Genomic DNA, 23,395 nt, shown 5'->3' with positions numbered 1-23,395 from the left:
GAGTGTTGGCTCAAGATTTAATTCCTTCACTCAAGCAACCTCATGCAACACGTAAACGTGTGTAACTAGAGGTCGTAAAACAGAAGATGTACAGCATTAATAATGGAAGATACACGATCCAATGTTACTTTTGTGTAATACTAATTATATAGAACTTTATTCCATCTTCATGTCCATAAGGAAAATTTTTGATTTGGGGTTCTAAATCTAAATAAAGAGGCTCGATCATTTCTATAAAGTTAAATCAGGTGAGGTTCAAAATTGAACTGATATTGATATATCTAACAATATTAAATCAAAATAACACAATGATATCAGGAACGCCCTACAACATATCACATATGATATCAAAATAACACATAATATCAGGGACGCCCGATCATACGTCCCACGTGATATCTAACAATATCAAAACGACACAATAGTATCATACGTCCCACATGATATCTAACAATATCAAAATAACACATAATATCATGGACGCCCTATCATACGTTCCACATGATATCTAACAATATCAAAACAACACAATAGTATCATGGACGCCCTATCATACGTCCCACATGATATCTAACAATATCAAAACAACACAATAGTATCATGGACGCCCTATCATACGTCCCACATGATATCTAACAATATCAAAACGACACAATAGTATCATGGACGCCCGATCATACGTCCCACGTGATATCTAACAATATCAAAACAACACAATAGTATCAGGAACGCCCTATCATACGTTACAGATGATATCAAACAATATCAAAATAACACATAATATCATGGACGCCCTATCATACGTCACAGATGAGATATCACAATATCAAAATAACACATATCAGATATCAAATGGTATTTCATTACATGTTTTGTGATTCAAATTTATTTTCTTACATATTTTCTTGTTAAGTGCCAAAAAGCATTATTTTTTCAATAGATGATTATTTACAAGTATTCACTTCATAATATTGTGATCATTTATTTAGAAAAGACACCTTTTCTCTCGTTACATGAAATTATAAAAACACAAGTAATGGTGAAATTACCCTTGGTTTAATGACACTCCGGACTACCAGGTGTTAGTAATAATATATGAATAAACAAGTTTTTTTTTATAAATTCTTTTTAAATTCCTTTTTCTCTGTTTAATTATTTCAGTTTTTATATGTTTTCTGGACACGGAGAATTTACCAATTTCACTATATATATAAGAAAAAAGACTGAGGTCCTCGCTCGCTGGTATTTAAACGGGATTAATGCGTTACTGATTATCAACCATTGTACAAACTTATAACGTACAAATGTCATGTTCCCTAAACTTTTCAAACGTGGATCTATTGAGCATTTGTTATGGATACCAGAGACATATATAACACATGTGTTATATACGTCTCTGTGGATACACAATTTTATTTTTTAAGATAAAACAATATATCATGACAGAATCGATGCAGTGATAAATCTGTCAGCAACATATTTCCACTATAAATTGAATCCAGTACCAATTATGCACTTTTCTTTTTTTTCTGTAGAAGTTGCGTTCTGTTACATTGGAAACTGAATTAGCTAGCAGCCAGTAAAATGTTGTGTATGTACCGAGTTATCGGCCTTTGTTGATCATGTGACATCACAGCTTTAAACGAGGACATTGCATTTTTCATGGCGGCAATGTTGTTACAAGAACCAGTGATACAGGTGATGTACGCAAAACTATGGATGTTAACTGGATTATTTTTGATTCATAGAGATTCCACATTTATTCTTTTATGGAGTTTATGTTCCACGAAATCTAATATCGCCCCACTTTCTTATAAACATTATAACGCTAATGCCTCTTTTTGACACAACCTGTCTTGTAATGACCAGGAAACGAGTATTGGGGTTCTCTCGAAATTAGACCCGAAGGAAAAAATGCTGAGTCTTAATTTCATACATTATTTTAGAGTTATCACTGATGTTCAGGTGTGATTGATACTATTATCACGAGTGACTTCTGGACGTGTCTATGGTAGCCATGTCTGCAACTCTGCATTGGCCATTATTGTAGACTGTGTTGTCATGATTTCCAGTACAACAATAATATCGACACATATTTATCTTTAAATTCCACATGAATCCATTCACCATAAACATGGAGGATTCCATGTTTAATAATTTCATTTCTGACTTCATCACACTGGAAGACTCCAACTTTCTAGGGAAGATGATGGGGGGGGGGGGGGGGGGGGGGAGGTAGGGGGTTAAATAAATATTTAAGGATTTAGACCTTAGCAGAGTCGAAAAATCTTTGTTGAGGGAGGGGAGGAGGATTCTGTTGTAATTTTGGTTACCTGTTGGCATGTAGGTGTGACTTTGACATAGTCTGTGTCACTACACTGACAGGTTGTTGTGATTTGTACTTGATGTTAAATATGGTCTCTTTCACTTAGCTGGCAGGTAGATATTGCTTGTATGTAGTCTTAAAAATACAGTCTCTGTCACTCAGTTGTTGTGTTGTTGTGACTTGTGCATAGTTTTAACTACAGTCTGTCACTCAGCTGACAGGTTGGTGTAACTTGTGCATAGTATTAAATGCAGTCTCTGTCACTCGGCTGATGGGGTGGCGTAACTTGTGCATAGTATTAAATAGTCTCCGTCACTTAGCTGACGGGTTGGTGTAACTTGTGCATAGTATTAAATAGTCTCCGTCACTTAGCTGACGGGTTGGTGTAACTTGTGCATAGTATTAAATAGTCTCTGTCACTCGGCTGATGGGGTGGTGTGGCTTTTATGCTGTGTTAAATATGCGATAAGCTAACACAGCATGCTTCTTTGGCTCAGTTGGTATACCAAAAGATGAATGCTGAGGACCAAGGTTTGATTCTTGTTTGGGTGTTCATCAAGAATGTGTTTTTATGTGAGTTAGATTGACTATCATATCGCAGGTATGATATACAGTGATTAATCATGAAACCAACATTTTCAGGAATCTTTTTAATATCTCTCAGTATGAAAACTCGTCAAAATTTTGAAAATGATAATCTAGACTAACCTGAAAAACCCTATAAAAGAAATGACTTTGATGCCGTCTCTTTGAATGTTGAACTAGCCTCTGGTAAAGATAATGCTTCAGTTAACTTAAGAAATGCTTTATAGGGGAAAATTTATCACTAAAAAATGAATTTGTAATGATGTTTTAGTGATTAACTTATCTTGAGGTGTTCATCGATCAGGGAATAAGGCCATTGACATATCTCGTTTGTAAATGTATATATGTATGCTTCTTTACAGACTGCTATATGGGATGCGTTAAATAACTACTGTTACAAAGATGCAACCTTCTTGGCGGAGAGACTTGTGGCTGAGGGTAAGTCAGCATAAAAGAAACTGAAGAGATTTAAGGCCAAGAGTAAGTGTGAAAATGGCAGAGAGATTGTGGCCAAGGGGAAGTCGGTTACAATAGCAGAAAGATTTGTGGCTGAGGGGAAGTCAATGTCAATGGTAGAAAGACTTGCGGTTGAGGTTCAGGGGAAGTCAGTGTCAGTGGTAGAAAGACTTGTGGCCGAGGTTCAGGGGAAGTCAGTGTCAGTGGTAGAAAGACTTGTGGCTGAGGTTCAGGGGAAGTCGATGTCAGTGGTAGAAGGACTTGCGACGAGGTTCATGGGAAGGCAGTGTCAGTGGTAGAAAGACTTGCGGTCGAGGTTCAGGGGAAGGCAGTGTCAGTAGTAGAAAGACTTCAGACTGAGGTTCAGGGGAAGGCAGTATCAGTGGTAGAAAGACATGCAGTCGAGGTTCAGAGGATGTCGGTGTCAATGGTAGAAAGACTTGCAGTCAAGGTTCAGGGGAAGTCAGTGTCAGTGGTAGAAAGACTTGCGACCGAGGTTCAGGGGAAGTCAGTGTCAGTAGTAGAAAGACTTGCGGTCGAGGTTCAGGGGAAGTCAGTGTCAGTGGTAGAAAGACTTGTGGCCAAGGGTAAGTCTATCATTGGTGAAAGACTTGTGGCTGAGAGCAGTGTTGAAGTTGGAAAGAATCATGGTAAGTCATGACAGAAAGATTTGTGGCCAATGGCCATGGTGAGTCAGTGTCAGTAGCGGAAACACTTGTGGCTGAGGGTGAGTCAGTGTCAGTAGTGGAAACACTTGTGGCTGAGGGTGTCAATGTCAATTGCAGAAAGACTTGTGGCTTGTGGCAATGGTTGAAATATTCTTGGCTTAGGACTTAATATGAGACATTGAAGATATTTAAGATGGTGACAGACTATGAGACCTTGAAGATATTTAAGATGGTGACAGACTATGAAACATTGAAGGACCTTGATTAACTAGAATCATCCATCACTTTTCACTGATAGATCTAGGGTCTGTTTTACTTGATCAGTATGTGTATATCTTTGTATCTTGCAGTCAAGACATCGGATGAAGCCCTGTTTTTACTTGCCACCTGTTACTACAGAATGGGAAAGTCAGTACAGGCGTACATGTTATTACAGAAGAGAGGATGTCCAACTCCCCAGTGTAAATACCTCCTAGCCCGGTGCTGTGTAGACCTCAACAAGTAAGTTAATGATATTACTACAGGAGTGGACTTGTCCCCCAGTGTAAATACCTCCTAGCCCGGTGCTGTGTAGACCTCAACAAGTAAGTTAATGATATTACTACAGGAGTGGACTTGTCCCCCAGTGTAAATACCTCCTAGCCCGGTGCTGTGTAGACCTCAACAAGTAAGTTAATGATATTACTACAGGAGTGGACTTGTCCCCCAGTGTAAATACCTCCTAGCCCAGTGCTGTGTAGACCTCAAGGAGTAAGTTAATGATATTACTACAGGAGTGGACTTGTCCCCCAGTGTAAATACCTCCTAGCCCGGTGCTGTGTAGACCTCAACGAGTAAGTTAATGATATTACTACAGGAGTGGACTTGTCCCCCAGTGTAAATACCTCCTGCTGTGTAGCCTCAACGGTGCTGTGTAGACTGTGTAGACCTCAACAAGTAAGTTAATGATATTACTACAGGAGTGGACTTGTCCCCCAGTGTAAATACCTCCTAGCCCGGTGCTGTGTAGACCTCAACAAGTAAGTTAATGATATTACTACAGGAGTGGACTTGTCCCCCAGTGTAAATACCTCCTAGCCCGGTGCTGTGTAGACCTCAACAAGTAAGTTAATGATATTACTACAGGAGTGGACTTGTCCCCCAGTGTAAATACCTCCTAGCCCAGTGCTGTGTAGACCTCAATGAGTAAGTTAATGATATTACTACAGGAGTGGACTTGTCCCCCAGTGTAAATACCTCCTAGCCCGGTGCTGTGTAGACCTCAACGAGTAAGTTAATGATATTACTACAGGAGTGGACTTGTCCCCCAGTGTAAATACCTCCTAGCCCAGTGCTGTGTAGACCTCAATGAGTAAGTTAATGATATTACTACAGGAGTGGACTTGTCCCCCAGTGTAAATACCTCCTAGCCCAGTGCTGTGTAGACCTCAACGAGTAAGTTAATGATATTACTACAGGAGTGGACTTGTCCCCCAGTGTAAATACCTCCTAGCCCGGTGCTGTGTAGACCTCAACAAGTAAGTTAATGATATTACTACAGGAGTGGACTTGTCCCCCAGTTTAGATACCATACAGCTTGGTGCTTTGTCATTCATCACTGTTGAATTACCTTGTAGTGTTGTGCCTTGTTCTCAACATTATAAAAACTCCTGTGTATTTTCCTGATCAGATGATTATAGAAGTCAAAGCTTTTGCCATTGGACAGATATTACCAAATCAGAATTATTTTAAAAATTGCATCAAAAGCTATTTGTTTGAATGGCAACATTTTGTAGACTACAGCGGCAGAAATGTCTTTGAGAAAATGATTCTTTAATGTGTTTTATAAGGATGTTTTATTTGTGTTGTAGATTACCTGAGGCAGAAGAGGTGTTAGTTGGTAATATATTCCAAAGTAAAACCAAATCCTGTGATGAATTAGAGGCAGAGTTCAGTGGAATAGCTTGTCATGTGTTCTCCTTATTAGGGCATGTTTACAGGTGTGTGAATGGTGTATACATATGTCACATGTTTGATAGAGCATTTCATATTTCACTTGTAAATATTTCTCTTCTTTTTGTATATATTAGTAAAGTAGCTATGGACATTTAACTTGCAAATTTCATGAAATAGAAAGTAAATTTGTAATGATTGAGATGTGGTAGAATTCACCTTTTTGCATTTCAAGAGTTGCTTCCTTAGAGTTTAGTAAAGCAGAAGTGGATGAGAGATTAAATAAGGTTGTGAATAAATGTTTGACTTTTGGATATTTTAAGGTTTTGTTTCTGTTTTCCAGTAAAACTGAACGACAACAGAAAGCTATAGAATGCTTCAAGAAAAGTCTCAAACTAAATCCCCTCATGTGGTCATCCTTTGAACAGCTGTGTGAATTAGGTAAGGGCTGTGTGTGATGAACTTGTCGTCCTTTGAACAGCCTTGTGAATTAGGTAAGGGCTGTGTGTGATGAAATTGTCGTTGTGAATTAGGTAAGGGCTGTGTGTGATGAAATTGTCGTCCTTTGAACAGCTGTGTGAATTAGGTAAGGGCTGTGTGTGATGAACTTGTCGTCCTTTGAACAGCCTTGTGAATTAGGTAAGGTAAGCTGTGTGTAATATTCTCTGAATAAATCCCCTGAAATTGTCGTCCTTTGAACAGCCGTGTGAATTAGGTAAGGGCTGTGTGTGATGAACTTGTCGTCCTGTGAAAGCCTTGTGAATTAGGTAAGGGCTGTGTGTAATATTCTCTTAATAAATCCCCTGAAATTGTCGTCCTGTGAACAGCCGTGTGAATTAGGTAAGGGCTGTATGTGATGAACTTGTCGTCCTGTGAAAGCCTGGTGAATTAGGTAAGGGCTGTGTGTAATATTCTCTGAATAAATCCCCTGAAATTGTCGTCCTTTGAACAGCCGTGTGAATTAGGTAAGGGCTGTGTGTGATGAACTTGTCGTCCTGTGAAAGCCTTGTGAATTAGGTAAGGGCTGTGTGTAATATTCTCTTAATAAATCCCCTGAAATTGTCGTCCTGTGAACAGCCGTGTGAATTAGGTAAGGGCTGTATGTGATGAACTTGTCGTCCTGTGAACAGCCGTGTGAATTAGGTAAGGACAGTGTATAGAAAATCAGGTCAGAAATAATCTCTTGTAAATAAATAAATTTATAAACAAAGAAATGTCAATAAATGTAGGTTGATGTTCTCAATGGTACCACATTACAAATTGACATATGAGACAACAAAACCAATCTGAGATTTTTAGCTATTTTCAAGGTTTAATTAAAATCATCGAAAATAGCTTCATTGAAAATTACATTTAGTCTAGAAAATAATCTGCCATTTCATGGTGTTAGCATCAAGCTTTTGTTACGGTTTACATTATAGCAGAGTTTGAAAGATAAAAATGTAAATCTATGACTTATTACCATATTTATCATATGCAAAGGAGGCAAATGGGATTATTGTAGTATAACTGTGGCAAGTTTTTCTGACAGTATATTTCCTGACTTTTCCAAACAGGTGATAAGACTGAACCATGTCAAGTGTTTAAGGCGCCACCTCACTCCCAGATCACACCAGTACCTCAGATGGTTAAACACATGTGTAGTCCTAACTGGGGACGTCTCGACATGATGGAGTTCCTAAAAACACCAGATACTCTTCAGCAACACACGCTCTGCGAGTCCAAAAGTCAGGTAGGTGCCCCTTATCCCAGTCCCAGTACGTTTCTTGCATAACAAACATTTTCAGAGAGGTTTAGTAAATATATGGCCGAGTATGCTGTCCACTTTACAGATGACATGTGAATTCTACAGTGTGTAAATAAATATTTAGATACAGAATTCCTGTATCCCCTATGCCTACATATACAATTGTTTTGATTTTTATGACTCTATATTAATACTGCACACGGCAAAACTTTTTCCACAGATTTGTTTTAACTCAACAGGAAACTGCTAATTTTCATTCGCTGTTGAATATTTTCACTCTAGTATACACAAAAAAAGTATATTTTATCTTTATCATTAATTTTCAGCCTGCCTTGTATGTTTTCTCCCTGTTGGCAAAATGTTACAATGCTGTGAAAGTATTCCTGTATGATGAAATCGGTATCAATCTCACTAAGTAAGGTTTTGTTATTGATAGACGCCGTTCCAGGGTCAAGGAACACCATTTACACCAAGTTTTGCAAACCTTGACTCTCCGTCTCAACTTATGTTTGTCACTCCATCACCAGCACTGACGGATAGTAACACTCTGGAGAGTCGTGCACCAAGTAAAAAGGTAGATACTGTCACCTTCACAAATATACACATGTATAGTAGATACATATACTGTTTTAATAATTTGTAAAAAAAAGACTTAATTGTTCAAAGAACTATTAACTTTATAAGACTTAATATGATTTATTGGGATTTGGTGAATTTTGTGTTTTCAAATATTGCATATCAATTCTTAGTATTAACACTTAATGTTTTTGTTTTGTTTTTTGCTTTTTAGCCTGTGACGCGAAGAAGTCAGCAAACAGGGTAAGATACAAGTCAGATATTCCGAGTATTTCACTTCAAAATGCAAAATAAACGTTTTTGCCAATTGGTGTTCCAGAACTATCAAAAAAGCTATTCACATTGAGGTACACAATATCTTTTAACAATTGCATTAAGTTACCCAGGAATCCTCTTCTACAGAACTACCTCTGGATTCTTTCAAAGGTTCCATTTTGTACCGGAGGGTGTATTTTTTGCAGAAAAATTATCTTATGTAAATTTAATATCTTTATTGAACAAAGAGATAAAACTGCAGTGTAACTAAACAGGATCCAGTACCAAGAGAAAAAATACATTTAAAAGAAGATTTTTGTAAATACGTCTGTTGAGGATAATCATCATTTGATTTTCTCCGCTTCATTGCTTCACAGAATACAGAACAATCCTCCTGCAGCACGGAAACGGACAGTGAAGGTAAGAATATACACATTTAAGATCTATATAATGTGTCTCTTTTGCCACACGTATATTTAATCATATGCTGTCAAAACCGGAGAAAATTATTTTAGTCGTGCTTTGTCTTCACAATTGAAGACCAGACACTAAAACTGTATAATGTAAGTCTCTGTTTACTAGTTCAGTATTTGGGGAAGCAATCTTCCAACCAAAAAAGATGAAATTAGACGAAGAAACAGCTGTTAAATTTATCAGCTCTGTTACTGCTAGTTAACTATTGATATCACAATTACCAAATTATTTTTTACAAAATGATCTACGCTACTCTTTGCACTTTGATTTAAATGTATGTAAGTTCTCTGGCTGTACTGTTTATATAGTGAATTATAAATGAGGTTGATTTTGTTTCCACATGATGGCACATCTAAAAATAGATACTACTGGTAGTCAGAAGGGGAACTGGTAGGTTTCTACATTTTCGTATACTCTTGTTACGTTTACATTTAGTTACTTAAGTGAAAGTTGAATCCCCTATTGGGAGGAATGAGAGTAGTTAAAAATTTTAATAGTAGGTAACTATGTGTGGATAAATCTGTTCTGTTTATGTAAATCTGTTGTATTGTAATGTTTAATGTGTATGAACAAATCTGTCCTGTTTATGTAAATCTGTTGTATTGTAATGTTTAATGTGTATGAACAAATCTGTCCTGTTTATGTAAATCTGTTGTATTGTAATGTTTAATGTGTATGAACAAATCTGTCCTGTTTATGTAAATCTGTTGTATTGTAATGTTTAATGAGTATGAACAAATCTGTCCTGTTTATGTAAATCTGTTGTATTGTAATGTATTGTAATGTTTAATGTGTATGAACAAATCTGTCCTGTTTATGTAAATCTGTTGTATTGTAATGTTCAATGCTCGTGAACAAATCTGTCCTGTTTATGTAAATCTGTTGTATTGTAATGTTCAATATGCTCGTGAACAAATCTGTCCTGTTTGTGTAAATCTGTTGTATTGTAATGTTCAATGCTCGTGAACAAATCTGTCCTGTTTATGTAAATCTGTTGTATTGTAATGTTCAATGCTTGTGAACAAATCTGTCCTGTTTATGTAAATCTGTTGTATTGTAATGTTCAATGCTCGTGAACAAATCTGTCCTGTTTATGTAAATCTGTTGTATTGTAATGTTCAATGCTCGTGAACAAATCTGTCCTGTTTATGTAAATCTGTTGTATTGTAATGTTCAATGCTCGTGAACAAATCTGTCCTGTTTATGTAAATCTGTTGTATTGTAATGTTCAATATGTATGAACAAATCTGTCCTGTTTATGTAAATCTGTTGTATTGTAATGTTCAATGCTCGTGAACAAATCTGTCCTGTTTATGTAAATCTGTTGTATTGTAATGTTCAATGCTCGTGAACAAATCTGTCCTGTTTATGTAAATCTGTTGTATTGTAATGTTCAATGCTCGTGAACAAATCTGTCCTGTTTATGTAAATCTGTTGTATTGTAATGTTCAATGCTCGTGAACAAATCTGTCTTGTTTATGTAAATCTGTGTATTGTAATGTTTATTGTTTACAGGAGAACAAAAGTCCAAGAGGAACAGGAAGAAATCCAAAGAAAAATATAGGTAGATCTTTTTGACTTAACGGTATACAAAATATGTCATGCTTTTTAATCTGTTTCTATCTAATGAAGAACATTTCAGTGTTGGTAAAGTAGTATGGCTTGTTCTGCATCATGATGATCTGATACAGTAAAACATTCTGTGGGAAATCTCAAGAGATCATTTGTTTTCAACTAGGTTTGTATTTCTGAAGATGATTCCACGTTTGAGTTATCAATAAACCTTGTGTTTTCTGCTGTGTTTGATACCAGGTCTTGGCCTCGGTAAAACAGATCTGACAAGTGACACAGGTACCAAACCTCTACAGTCTGACGCGCCATCACAAACACAGATTCTTCATATACAACATCAGTCGCTGTGTAAGTATAGAGACAGGATGACCATGGGACACATAATATTCTTGCACTCACTGAAATTGAAATGTACAACACACAGTTTGTGGTTGTTTTTGCAATTACTCAGTTTTTACGTGATAAAATAAGATAATTAATTTGTTAATTACTTGATATATTTGTAATTAATTATATGTCTACATTGCCCTCGTGAATTATTTTTATAAATTTACAAAAAATGCTTTGTACAAGCAAAAAGCAAGTCCTTTTTTTTATATATATATATCTTTTACCCTTGTTAATTATTTTTCTAAAGTTACAAAAAACAGTTGGTACAACCGAAAGTGTAATTTTTGAAAAATTGCTGCCTTGTGCGAGAAATGTTTACAGCAATCACTTGTTGTGGAACCTCTGATGCAATAGTCAAATTCTGCTTATAATGTCCAGAACATGAGTGGTGATATCCAGTGTGTGTGCTTACTACATGTTTTTACAACATGAATGGTACTTTTAGTGGTGTTTTGAGTATATCTTAATGATGGAACCCTTGGATTTTGTAGGTGGAATGCTGAACCTCCTACAGAGTATGGGGCGAGCCTATCAGGCGTTAAGTCAGTATGATTGTAGGAAGGCCATAGAGTACTTTCAGGACCTTCCGCTTCACCACTACAATACTGGTTATGTCCTATGTAAAGTGGGGCGTGCCTATTTTGAGCTTGCCCAGTATCAGAAGGTAAGTTGTCTGACTCTGTACCCCTTAAACAGCCACACAGCATTGATATCACAGCATTGATAAGGGGAACTTGATCACGTGTAACATCATATTATCAGAAGCAAAAACACAAAAGTACCTCCTTTTGTCAAACAAGATCAATTACCTTGTTAATTAAATATTTGATGACTACCATAAGATAACCACAGATTATCCCCCCTTGTCAAATACATTTGAATTATTTCTGGTTGGTGCCTATTCAAAATTTTCCACTCGTCAAGTCAGTTGATTAGTTTTACACCATCTTTATTGTCTTCTTATTGTCAGCTCTCAGTTTTTGTTTATTTCAAGTCTATCTCTTTTATTTCTCTCTCACAATATCAATATATTATATGCATGTTTCAGGCTGAACGAGTTTTTTCTGAGGTGCGGTCACTAGAACCCTATCATTTAGATGGCCTTGAAATACACAGTACTACCTTATGGCATTTACAGAAGGATGTAGAGTTATCTACTCTTGCTCAGGAACTCTCCGACATGGATAAATCTGCTCCACAGGTATACAAAAGATAATGCAGCTTGCCAGATTTGAAAACAAAGAGTTAAATACTAGGACTAAAGTATTTTAAAGTGCATTTCAGATTATTGCCAGTTACCATAAAGACTTTGTTGCTTTTAACATTCAGTTGATCGCTCCTGTGATGAAAGCTTTTGGTTCTTGTCTGGGCAAAACATGGCCAAGACATACTAGTGTCTGTTAAAGGAGTAATTACTAGTCCTTGCTTAATCCTCAGCTTTGAGGTTGCATATCAACTGGTTTGGCAGTTGTCGACATAATGTTACCTGGTGTTATGTCCTGCTGGAGGCTTTCGGCAGAATGTGATTGTCAAAGCACTTCACACACAGCATCAGTCATGCACTATCACCAGAAGGCTTACACAGACATGAAGTATCCTCCCACAAATGCATGTACAAGCACTGGCATTCACTAGGGAGATATAAACAACCTTAAATGTTTATAACAATATTAAGGAATTTGAAATCAAACCCAGAACTTCATGAAAAATTCTCAATATCTCAATTGGTAGAGTATTAGTCTTATAAACTAGCTGTGAAAGGTTCACTTTACAACTGAAGGCATTGAAAAAATTTTGTCATCGCTATATCAAGTGTAATGAAACTTGGAAAATGTCTTTTATTGGAAAAGTTCCCAAATTATAGAGTAACTGATATGTGCTTTAATTACAGGCCTGGTGTGCCATGGGGAATTGTTTCAGTCTACAGCGGGAACATGACACTGCCATAAAGTTCTTCCAACGAGCGATACAGGTAAAAACTAGATTCAATGTTTCTGGTCTGTCACTAGCAAATCTCTCGATAAAGCAGAAAATCATAGATTCAAATTTATCCAGCATGGTATTTATTATTTGTCATAGACATCAAACTTTGTGATTTGTCTTGCCATGCCTTTAAATTAAATGAGTGTTTACAGGTTGATCCTAGCTTTGTCTTTTGTTGTCAATATTCATGCTGACTTTGACGTGTTTACAGGATGATCCTAGCTTTGTCTTTTGTTGTCAATATTCATGCTGACTTTGACGTGTTTACAGGATGATCCTAGCTTTGTCTTTTGTTGTCAATATTCATGCTGACTTTGACATGTTTACAGGATGATCCTAGCTTTGTCTTTGTTGTCAATATTCATGCTGAACTTTGACGTGTTTACAGGTTGATCCTAGCTTTGTCTTTGTTGTCGTTATTCATGCTGACTTTTGACATGTTTACAGGATGATCCTAGCTTTGTCTTTTGTTGTCAATATTCATGCTGACTTTGACATGTTTACAGGATGATCCTAGCTTTGTCTTTTGTTCTCAATATTCATGCTGACTTTGACATGTTTACAGGATGATCCTAGCTTTGTCTTTGTTGTCAATATTCATGCTGAACTTTGACGTGTTTACAGGTTGATCCTAGCTTTGTCTTTGTTGTCTTTATTCATGCTGACTTTGACGTGTTTACAGGTTGATCCTAGCATTGTCTTTGTTGTCGTTATTCATGCTGACTTTTGACATGTTTACAGGATGATCCTAGCTTTGTCTTTGTTGTCTTTATTCATGCTGACTTGTGACATGTTTACAGGTTGATCCTAGCTTTGTCTTTGTTGTTGTTATTCATGCTGACTTTGACGTGTTTACAGGTTGATCCTAGCTTTGTCTTTTGTTGTTGTTATTCATGCTGACTTTGACGTGTTTACAGGTTGATCCTAGCATTGTCTTTGTTGTCTTTATTCATGCTGACTTTGACGTGTTTACAGGATGATCCTAGCTTTGTCTTTGTTGTCTTTATTCATGCTGACTTTTGACATGTTTACAGGATTCAGCTTTGTCTTTGACTTTGTGACATGTTTACAGGTTGATGCTTTGTCTTTGTTGTTGTTATTCATGCTGACTTTGCTTTGTCTTTTGTCTTTTGTTGTTGTTATTCATGCTGACTTTGACGTGTTTACAGGTTGATCCTAGCATTGTCTTTGTTGTCTTTATTCATGCTGACTTTGACGTGTTTACAGGATGATCCTAGCTTTGTCTTTGTTGTCTTTATTCATGCTGACTTTTGACATGTTTACAGGATGATCCTAGCTTTGTCTTTGTTGTCTTTATTCATGCTGACTTTGACGTGTTTACAGGTTGATCCTAGCGTTTTCTTTGTTGTCGTTATTCATGACAATTTGACGTGTTTACAGGTTGATCCTAGCTTTGTCTTTGTTGTCTTTATTCATGCTGATTTTGACGTGTTTACAGGATGATCCTAGCTTTGTCTTTGTTGTCAATATTCATGCTGACTTTGACATGTTTACAGGTTGATCCTAGCTTTGTCTTTTGTTGTCGTTATTCATGCTGACTTTGACATGTTTACAGGTTGATCCTAGCTTCGCCTATGCCTACACTTTACTTGGCCACGAGTATGTGTTCACAGAGGAACTTGATAAAGCCATGTCATGTTTCAGAAATGCAATAAGAGTCAATTCTCGTCACTACAATGCATGGTGGGTATATTTTGTTGCTTTACGGTTCATGGATGAGAGAATTTCTGTCATAGGATCAGATAAGAGTGGTTTGATATTTCATTTGAAACCTGAAAACAAAAGCTGTAGGTTAGAACCATGGAATATTAGAAAGAATGAAAAATTTATTTATTTATACAGAAATTATTGGTATAAAGACCAGTTTTAAACTTTTATGATTTCAAGTTTGCAGAAAATGCGATGATTAAACCAACAATGTCTTCTGTGTAAACTGTAGTGTAGTTGAGCAATTCGTTTTGGGCCTATTTTGCCTCTTTTCAGTCAGTTGGCTGTTAAGACCCTTGGGCCTCTTGTTCAACTTTTAATCAGCTGTTTGTCAACAAAGTTCTAAAATAAAGTATAGAGAGGATATTTTTTTGTTGTTGAATTACCAAGATTTTTTCATTGAGTGGTATGATTACTTTAATATTGAGTTGCTGTTCTTGAACTCTGCAATGCACCATATTGGAATGATATTTTAAATGCAAATAGTGTGACAGATCTGATTGGTCCAAAATAACTGGAAATATCAAAAATCATTATTTTCACTCATATTTCAACTGTGAAATCTTTCATTTCAATGCAAACTAAATGAATAAAAATGTTTACCATACAGAGAAAAGGTTGGAATCCTCTATGTACTCATCATTGAATGACATACATTTACTTTGTGTTCTTCTGACAGGTACGGCGTTGGTATGATCTATTTCAAACAAGAGAAGTTCACACTTGCTGAGGTTCACTACCGGAAAGCTCTCCTGATCAACCCACAAAGTCCTGCTCTCCTCTGTCATATAGGAGTGGTGAGTGGCAAACACAGGGCTGATTTGTCTCCCTGTTGACAGCGACCTCGGTCATTTCGAGAATCCTGATCTCTTTGACCAGCTGAATTAGAGTTGGTTAATGAAATATGTAGAAACATATTTTTCTTTCTCTTTCTCAAAATTTTTCTGTTACCTCTAGTCTTTTGGTATATACTGTAACTATACAAAATAAAATTGAAAAATGCCCTTCACATAATTTTCTTTTTATAAAATCTTTTCATCTGTCCTTATCCACTGTCCAGAACTGACATTAACAACTCTACCAACTTCAATAAAGAAATGTCATGGTGGACCATTAGTAGAAAATCATGGACCAATTTGATTGGTCAAGCATTCTTAATCTTACAAGTTCTCCCCCATCCCCCGCACCCAACAATATATATATATATTAATGTATCTGAAGTGATCATTTTGACTTGTGAACTGTAAATCTGTGTTTACAGGTGCAGCATTCTCAGCAGAAATCAGAGAGTGCCCTGGTGACACTAAATAAAGCCATAGAAACCGACCCTAGCAATCCACTCTGTAAATTCCATCGGGCATCTATCTTATTTGCCAGTGAAAGACACAAAGTAAGTTTTCTTTTGTATACTACACATTTTGTATGTGTCATGTTTAATTGAACTTAAATTTTATCTATCAATTTCAATAGGGTTGTGATAGCTCCGGTGGTGAGAGCAATGGTGAATGCAACCTCGGGTGAAGATCTGAGGTTCGTGGTTCAACACTACCTACCAACAGTAGTTTTTTGTTTTGAGAAACTGAAACAGACCAGTCTTTGCTAACTCCCTCGTTCCAACCTAGAGCAGATATGTGTTTCTCAGGTGAAGACCACCAGAGACTTGGTTTCAACCTAGGGCAAGTCTGTGTTTCTCAGGTGAAGACCAACAGAGACTTGGTTTCAACCTAGGGCATGTCTGTGTTTCTCAGGTGAAGACCACCAGAGACTTGGTTTCAACCTAGGGCAAGTCTGTGTTTCTCAGGTGAAGACCACCAGAGACTTGGTTTCAACCTAGGGCAAGTTTGTGTTTCTCAGGTAAAGGCCACCAGTGGCTTGGTTTGGGTAAGACACCTTATCCTAATTGCTTTGGAAAGCATGTGGAGGACCTTCAGTTTGTCTTTCAGTGACAAAGCAACCAGTTACTGCAATAAGATCCTGAATCAAAATTACTTGTTCACATGGTGATAAACCCAGCAAACAAATAATATTTCACGCTTAAAAAATAACTAGTAGCACCTGTGTGTTGTAACTTATGATGTTGAATTGTTTTAACAGGAAGCTGTTGTGTTTTGTAACTTATGATATTGAATTGTTTTAACAGGAAGCTCTTCAAGAACTAGAGGAGCTGAAACAAATTGTTCCAAAAGAATCTCTTGTGTATTTCTTAATAGGCAAGGTAAGTAGTGTAGTGGACAGTAGTTGTGATTCTGAGGATCGTTTTTATAAAACCTGGGGGAAAATCTGAAGTAGACATCTTGAAAATGCAGAAAAAATTTGTTAATTTTACCTCTTTGTTTCAATGGATTTATTGAAATATCTTGTTGACAAATGATATAACAGCATGTTGAATTTTACTATGAAATTCAGTCTGATTGACACATAGTTTGACGTTAATAATACTCTGTATTACAGGTACACAAGAAATTAGGTAACTCTGATTTAGCATTAATGAATTTTTCCTGGGCCATGGACTTCCTCATGAAACAGCCAAAAGACATGGACTTGGATTTTATCTTCTTTCACCAATGTTGATGTTTAGAAAACCTCTCACCAATATGTTGATGTTTGGAAAACCTCTCGCCAAGATGTTGATGTTTAGAAAACCTCTCACCAATATGTTGATGTTTAGAAAACCTCTCACCAATATGTTGATGTTTAGAAAACCTCTCACCAAGATATTGATGTTTAGAAAACCTCTCCCCTCTCACCAATATGTTGATGTTTAGAAAACCTCTCACCAATATGTTGATGTTTAGAAAACCTCTCACCAATATGTTGATATTAGAAAACCACGCACCAAGATGTTGATGTTTAGACCAATATGTTGATGTTTAGAAAACCTCTCACCAATGTTGATGTTTAGAAAACCTCTCACCAATATGTTGATGTTTAGAAAACCTCTCACCAATATGTTGATGTTTAGAAAACCTCTCACCAATATGTTGATGTTTAGAAAACCTCTCACCAAGATGTTGATGTTTAGAAATTCTCTCACCAATGTTGATGTTTAGAAAACCTCTCAACCAAGATGTTGATGTTTAGAAATTCTCTCACCAATTTGTTGATGTTTAGAAAACCTCTCACCAAGATGTTGATGTTTAGAAAACCTCTCACCAAGATGTTGATGTTTAGAAAACCTCTCACCAAGATGTTGATGTTTAGAAAACCTCTCACCAATATGCTGATGTTTAGAAAACCTCTCACCAAGATGTTGATGTTTAGAAAACCTCTCACCAAGATGTTGATGTTTAGAAAACCTCTTATCAAGATGTTGATGTTTAGAAAGCCTCTCACCAATATGCTGATGTTTAGAAAACCTCTCACCAAGATGTTGATGTTTAGAAAACCTCTCACCAAGATGTTGATGTTTAGAAAACCTCTCACCAATATGTTGATGTTTAGAAAACCTCTCACCAATATGTTGAAGCCTCTCACCAATATGTTGATGTTTAGAAAGCCTCTCACCAAGATGTTGATGTTTAGAAAACCTCTCACCAATATGTTGATGTTTAGAAAGCCTCTCACCAATATGTTGATGTTTAGAAAACCTCTCACCAAGATGTTGATGTTTAGAAAACCTCTCACCAAGATGTTGATGTTTAGAAAGCCTCTCACCAAGATGTTGATGTTTAGAAAACCTCTTATCAAGATGTTGATGTTTAGAAAACCTCTCACCAAGATGTTGATGTTTAGAAAACCTCTCACCAAGATGTTGATGTTTAGAAAACCTCTTATCAAGATGTTGATGTTTAGAAAGCCTCTCACCAATATGTTGATGTTTAGAAAGCCTCTCACCAATATGTTGATGTTTAGAAAGCCTCTCACCAATATGTTGATGTTTAGAAAGCCTCTCACCAAGATGTTGATGTTTAGAAAACCTCTTATCAAGATGTTGATGTTTAGAAAACCTCTCACCAAGATGTTGATGTTTAGAAAGCCTCTCACCAAGATGTTGATGTTTAGAAAACCTCTTATCAAGATGTTGATGTTTAGAAAGCCTCTCACCAATATGTTGATGTTTAGAAAGCCTCTCACCAATATGTTGATTTTTTTCACTTTAGGGCCTGACTGAAGAGTTTAAACAGATAAAATTACAGGTAAGATTCAAACAGTATAACCTATTGAAACTACATTCTGACGGAGAACCTGTACACTTTCTTTTGTTAGCCCACGGTCATCAGGTGATGGACTATTCTAAAGGCCTTTCGTCCATGGTCAGTTGATTGTCGTTCCGTAAACAATTTTTGTTATCACTATTTCTTTTGGAGGATTTTTCTCAAATTTTATTTGTAGGTTCCTCTTTGTCCTTAGTTGTGTCTGTTGGAGCTGATCAGAAAAACAAAATTGCTGACGGGTGGCATTTGAATATTTTATCGCTAGGAAGGAATTTTCAGATTTTGTATTATTAAGAGCAAAAACAGAGGAGAGAAGGGAAAGGTCAAAGGAACAAATAAAGATCAAGTAATGGTGGGAATGAAAGTCTGTCTTGGATCTTGGATCTCTTGTTTCAAGATAATTGACCTAAGAGTGAAAATGCTGTAAAATCATTGATGATTCAACTGTTTGAGATCTTTGAGCAGATTTGACACATTTTAATGAACTAGATTCTAGTTTTCTTTGTTTTTCGTAGTTTTTGATTTTGCTATTTTTATTCCATCTTGGAAACATTCAAGAATATTGAAATTTAATCATAAAGAGAACTTTTTGTTAATTTCAATCTGATTGGTCATGCTGTCGTGATTATAACCTACCAATTTTATTTCTATTACAGATACCTGACCAGTACACCAAAACTGATCCAACAGTGGCAAAACAGTAAGGAAGAATCAGAACTTATCCTAGGGATCCATTACTGGGTTTTCAGAAACAAACATCAGTTTAGCCATGTCATGTTGGAAAGGAGCAGTGGTCAGTCTTGCGTTTTCAGGGTCTATAGAAGCAGTGGTCAGTCTGGTCTTGGTAAGGTCAGTAGGAGCAGTGGTCAATCTGGCCGTGGTAAGGTCAGTAGGAGCAGTGGTCAGTCTGCCTTAGCGAGGTCAGTAGGAGCAGTGGTCAATCTGGCCTTGGTAAGGTCAGTAGGAGCAGTGGTGAGTCTGCCTTAGCGAGGTCAGTAGTAGCAGTGGTCAATCTGGCCTTGGTAAGGTCTGTAGGAGCTTAAATCAAACTGGCATTGTCAGGGTCTATAGGAGCAGTGGTCAGTCTGCCTTAGCGAAGGTCAGTTGGAGCAGTGGTCTGTCTAGCCTTGTCAGGGTCAGTAGGAGTGGTAAGATTTATAGGAAGCAGTTGTCAGTCATGTTAATCAAGTACAGTACAGGTGGAAACCATTACTGTGGTGTCCAGGTGTCAGACACCACCACCTACTGACAAGGCTCTACTGGTCCGACAAGGAGACATTACGGTTCCAGTACTGTTGTTGTCCAGGTGTCTGACACCAGCACCTACTGACAGGGCTCTACTGGTCCTACATGGAGACACTACAGTTCCAGTACTGTTTATGTCCAAATGTCTGACACCATCACCTACTGACAAGTCTCTACTGGTCCTACAGAGGACACTTAGATACCAGTACTGTTGTTGTCCAGGTGTCTGACACCAGCACCTACTGACAGGGCTCTACTGGTCCTACAAAGAGACACTACGGTTCCAGTACTGTTGTTGTATAGGTGTCTTTACACCAGCACCTACTGACAAGACTCTACTGGTCCTAGAGAGGACACTTAGATACCATTACTGTGGTGTCCAGATGTCTGACACCAGCATCTTCTTACAGGGCTCTACTGGTCCTACAAGGAGACACTACGGTTCCAGTACTGTTGTGTCCAGGTGTCTGACACCAGCACCTACTGATAGGGCTCTACTGGTCCTACAGGGAGACACTACGGTTCCAGTACTGTTGTTGTCCAGGTGTCTGACACCAGCACCTACTGATAGGGCTCTACTGGTCCTACATGGAGACACTATGGTTCCAGTACTGTTGTTGTCCAGGTGTCTGACACCATCACCTACTGACAGGGCTCTACTGGTCCTACAAGGAGACACTACGGTTCAAGTACTGTTGTTGTCCAGGTGTCTGACACCATCACCTACTGACAGGGCTCTACTGGTCCTACAAAGAGACTACAGTTCCAGTACAGTGGTGTCCAGTTGTATGACACCGTCACCTACTGACAGGGCTCTACTGGTCCTACAAGGAGACACTACGGTTCCAGTTCTGTTGTTGTTCAGGTGTCTGACACCAGCACCTACTGATAGGGCTCTACTGGTGCTACATGGAGACACTACGGTTCCAGTACTGTTGTTGTCCAGGTGTCTGACACCATCACCTACTGACATGGCTCTACTTGTCCTACAAGGAGACACTACGGTTCCAGTACTGTTGTTGTCCAGGTGTCTGACACCAGCACCTACTGACAGGGCTCTACTGGTCTTACATGGAGACACTACAGTTCTAGTACTGTGGTGTCCAAGTGTCTGACACCAGCACCTGCTAACAGGGCTCTACTGGTCCTACAAGGAGACACTACGGTTCCAGTACTGTTGTTGTCCAGGTGTCTGACACCATCACCTACTGACAAGTCTCTACTGGTCCTACAGAGGACACTTAGATACCAGTACTGTTGTTGTCCAGGTGTCTGACACCAGCACCTACTGACAGGGCTCTACTGGTCCTACATGGAGACACTACAGTTCCAGTACTGTTTTTGTCCAAATGTCTGACACCATCACCTACTGACAAGTCTCTACTGGTCCTACAGAGGACACTTAGATACCAGTACTGTTGTTGTCCAGGTGTCTGACACCAGCACCTACTGACAGGGCTCTACTGGTCCTACATGGAGACACTACAGTTCCAGTACTGTGGTGTCCAGGTGTACTGTGAGAAGCATCTATTGACAGTTATGGCTCTACTGATCCTACAGGGAGACACTACCATACCTTTGCCAAATATTTTATTATAGTTTAAATAATACAGTGTGTGAGATTTTAATTTGACATTGGAAGTCAAACATTACCTTAGCTGTTGTCATGTGATGTGTGCAAATAGTTCCAAGTGATAAAGCAGATATGTCATGTGGTCTTGAGTATGTAGAAGGAGTGTGTTGTGTGGCCATATAACATAAGGGTAGATGTGCCACAATGTCCGACATGATAGTATTTTATTTCAAGAGTTATATGGTATGTAGCTTGTGTGTGTAGATTGTCATACGTTGTGAAAATGGTGTGTTGTGTGGAAGTCATAAGCTATGTTGGTTAGTGTGTGTAGATTGTCATAAAATGTGAAAATGGTGTGTTGTGTGGAAGTCATAAGGTATGCTGGTTGTGTGTGAGGTTGTCTTACAATAAGAATGTGGTGTGTTGTGTGGTGGTTGTTCTATGTTGATGGGAGAGTAACTTGTTATGCAGAAGCTATTGTACAGTGTGATGTACATGTAATGGTCATTTGTGTGGAGGGTAGGGACTTGTTTGATGTAATGGCCATGTCTGGGAGGGTAGGGACTTGTTTGATGTAATGGTCATGTGTGGGGAGGGTAGGGACTTGTTTGATGTAATGGTCATGTGTGGGGAGGGTAGGGACTTGTTTGATGTAATTGTCATGTGTGGGGAGGGTAGGGACTTGTTTGATGTAATTGTCATGTGTGCGGAGGGTAGGGACTTGTTTGATGTAATTGTCATGTGTGCGGAGGGTAGGGACTTGTTTGATGTAATTGTCATGTGTGCGGAGGGTAGGGACTTGTTTGATGTAATGGTCATGTGTGGGGAGGGTAGGGACTTGTTTGATGTAATTGTCATGTGTGCGGTGGGTAGGGACTTGTTTGATGTAATTGTCATGTGTGCGGAGGGTAGGGACTTGTTTGATGTAATTGTCATGTGTGCGGTGGGTAGGGACTTGTTTGATGCAATGGCCATGTCTGGGTGGGTAGGGACTTGTTTGATGTAATGGCCATGTCTGGGAGGGTAGGGACTTGTTTGATGTAATGGCCATGTCTGGGAGGGTAGGGACTTGTTTGATGTAATGGTCATGTGTGCGGTGGGTAGGGACTTGTTTGATGTAATGGCCATGTCTGGGAGGGTAGGGACTTGTTTGATGTAATTGTCATGTGTGCGGAGGGTAGGGACTTGTTTGATGTAATTGTCATGTGTGCGGAGGGTAGGGACTTGTTTGATGTAATTGTCATGTGTGCGGAGGGTAGGGACTTGTTTGATGTAATGGTCATGTGTGGGGAGGGTAGGGACTTGTTTGATGTAATTGTCATGTGTGCGGTGGGTAGGGACTTGTTTGATGTAATTGTCATGTGTGCGGAGGGTAGGGACTTGTTTGATGTAATTGTCATGTGTGCGGTGGGTATGTGATGCAATGGCCATGTCTGGGTGGGTAGGGACTTGTTTGATGTAATGGCCATGTCTGGGAGGGTAGGGACTTGTTTGATGTAATGGCCATGTCTGGGAGGGTAGGGACTTGTTTGATGTAATGGCCATGTCTGGGAGGGCCTTTGCAGTTTTATTTCCATTGGACCTTGTGAATATGATACAAACTTGAGTTGATATGAACAAATTTTAATGAAACTTTGCGTGCAGTCTTTTATCAATTAGAACTCTAATGTGATTGCTTTTGGACAGATTTAAGGTGACCACCACTCCTTGATAAGAAAGTTTTGTGAGGGA

The 23,395-nt window shown here is 38.2% G+C and overlaps 1 protein-coding gene across 1 annotated transcript; it reads left to right on the top strand.

Annotated features, from left to right (window-relative positions):
• The first annotated feature begins 1,662 nt into the window (after positions 1 to 1,662).
• Positions 1,663 to 17,263, top strand: LOC132552965 (cell division cycle protein 27 homolog). The gene is made up of 19 exons (XM_060217166.1): positions 1,663 to 1,698; positions 3,274 to 3,349; positions 4,386 to 4,536; positions 5,886 to 6,014; positions 6,311 to 6,408; positions 7,524 to 7,699; positions 8,151 to 8,288; positions 8,505 to 8,533; positions 8,923 to 8,965; positions 10,535 to 10,583; positions 10,832 to 10,939; positions 11,473 to 11,645; positions 12,030 to 12,182; positions 12,873 to 12,953; positions 14,541 to 14,668; positions 15,372 to 15,489; positions 15,954 to 16,082; positions 16,833 to 16,907; positions 17,144 to 17,263. Exons 1-19 carry the CDS (start codon positions 1,663 to 1,665, stop codon positions 17,261 to 17,263), a joined length of 2,010 nt encoding a protein of 669 aa, XP_060073149.1.
• The last annotated feature ends 6,132 nt before the right edge of the window (positions 17,264 to 23,395 follow it).

This window comes from Ylistrum balloti, unplaced genomic scaffold, assembly GCF_031769215.1.
Source record: "Ylistrum balloti isolate Yb309-2 unplaced genomic scaffold, AGI_CSIRO_Ybal_v1 Utg370290, whole genome shotgun sequence".
Classification (NCBI taxonomy): Eukaryota; Metazoa; Mollusca; class Bivalvia; order Pectinida; family Pectinidae; genus Ylistrum; species Ylistrum balloti.
This window is presented reverse-complemented; position numbering and strand designations above follow the sequence as displayed.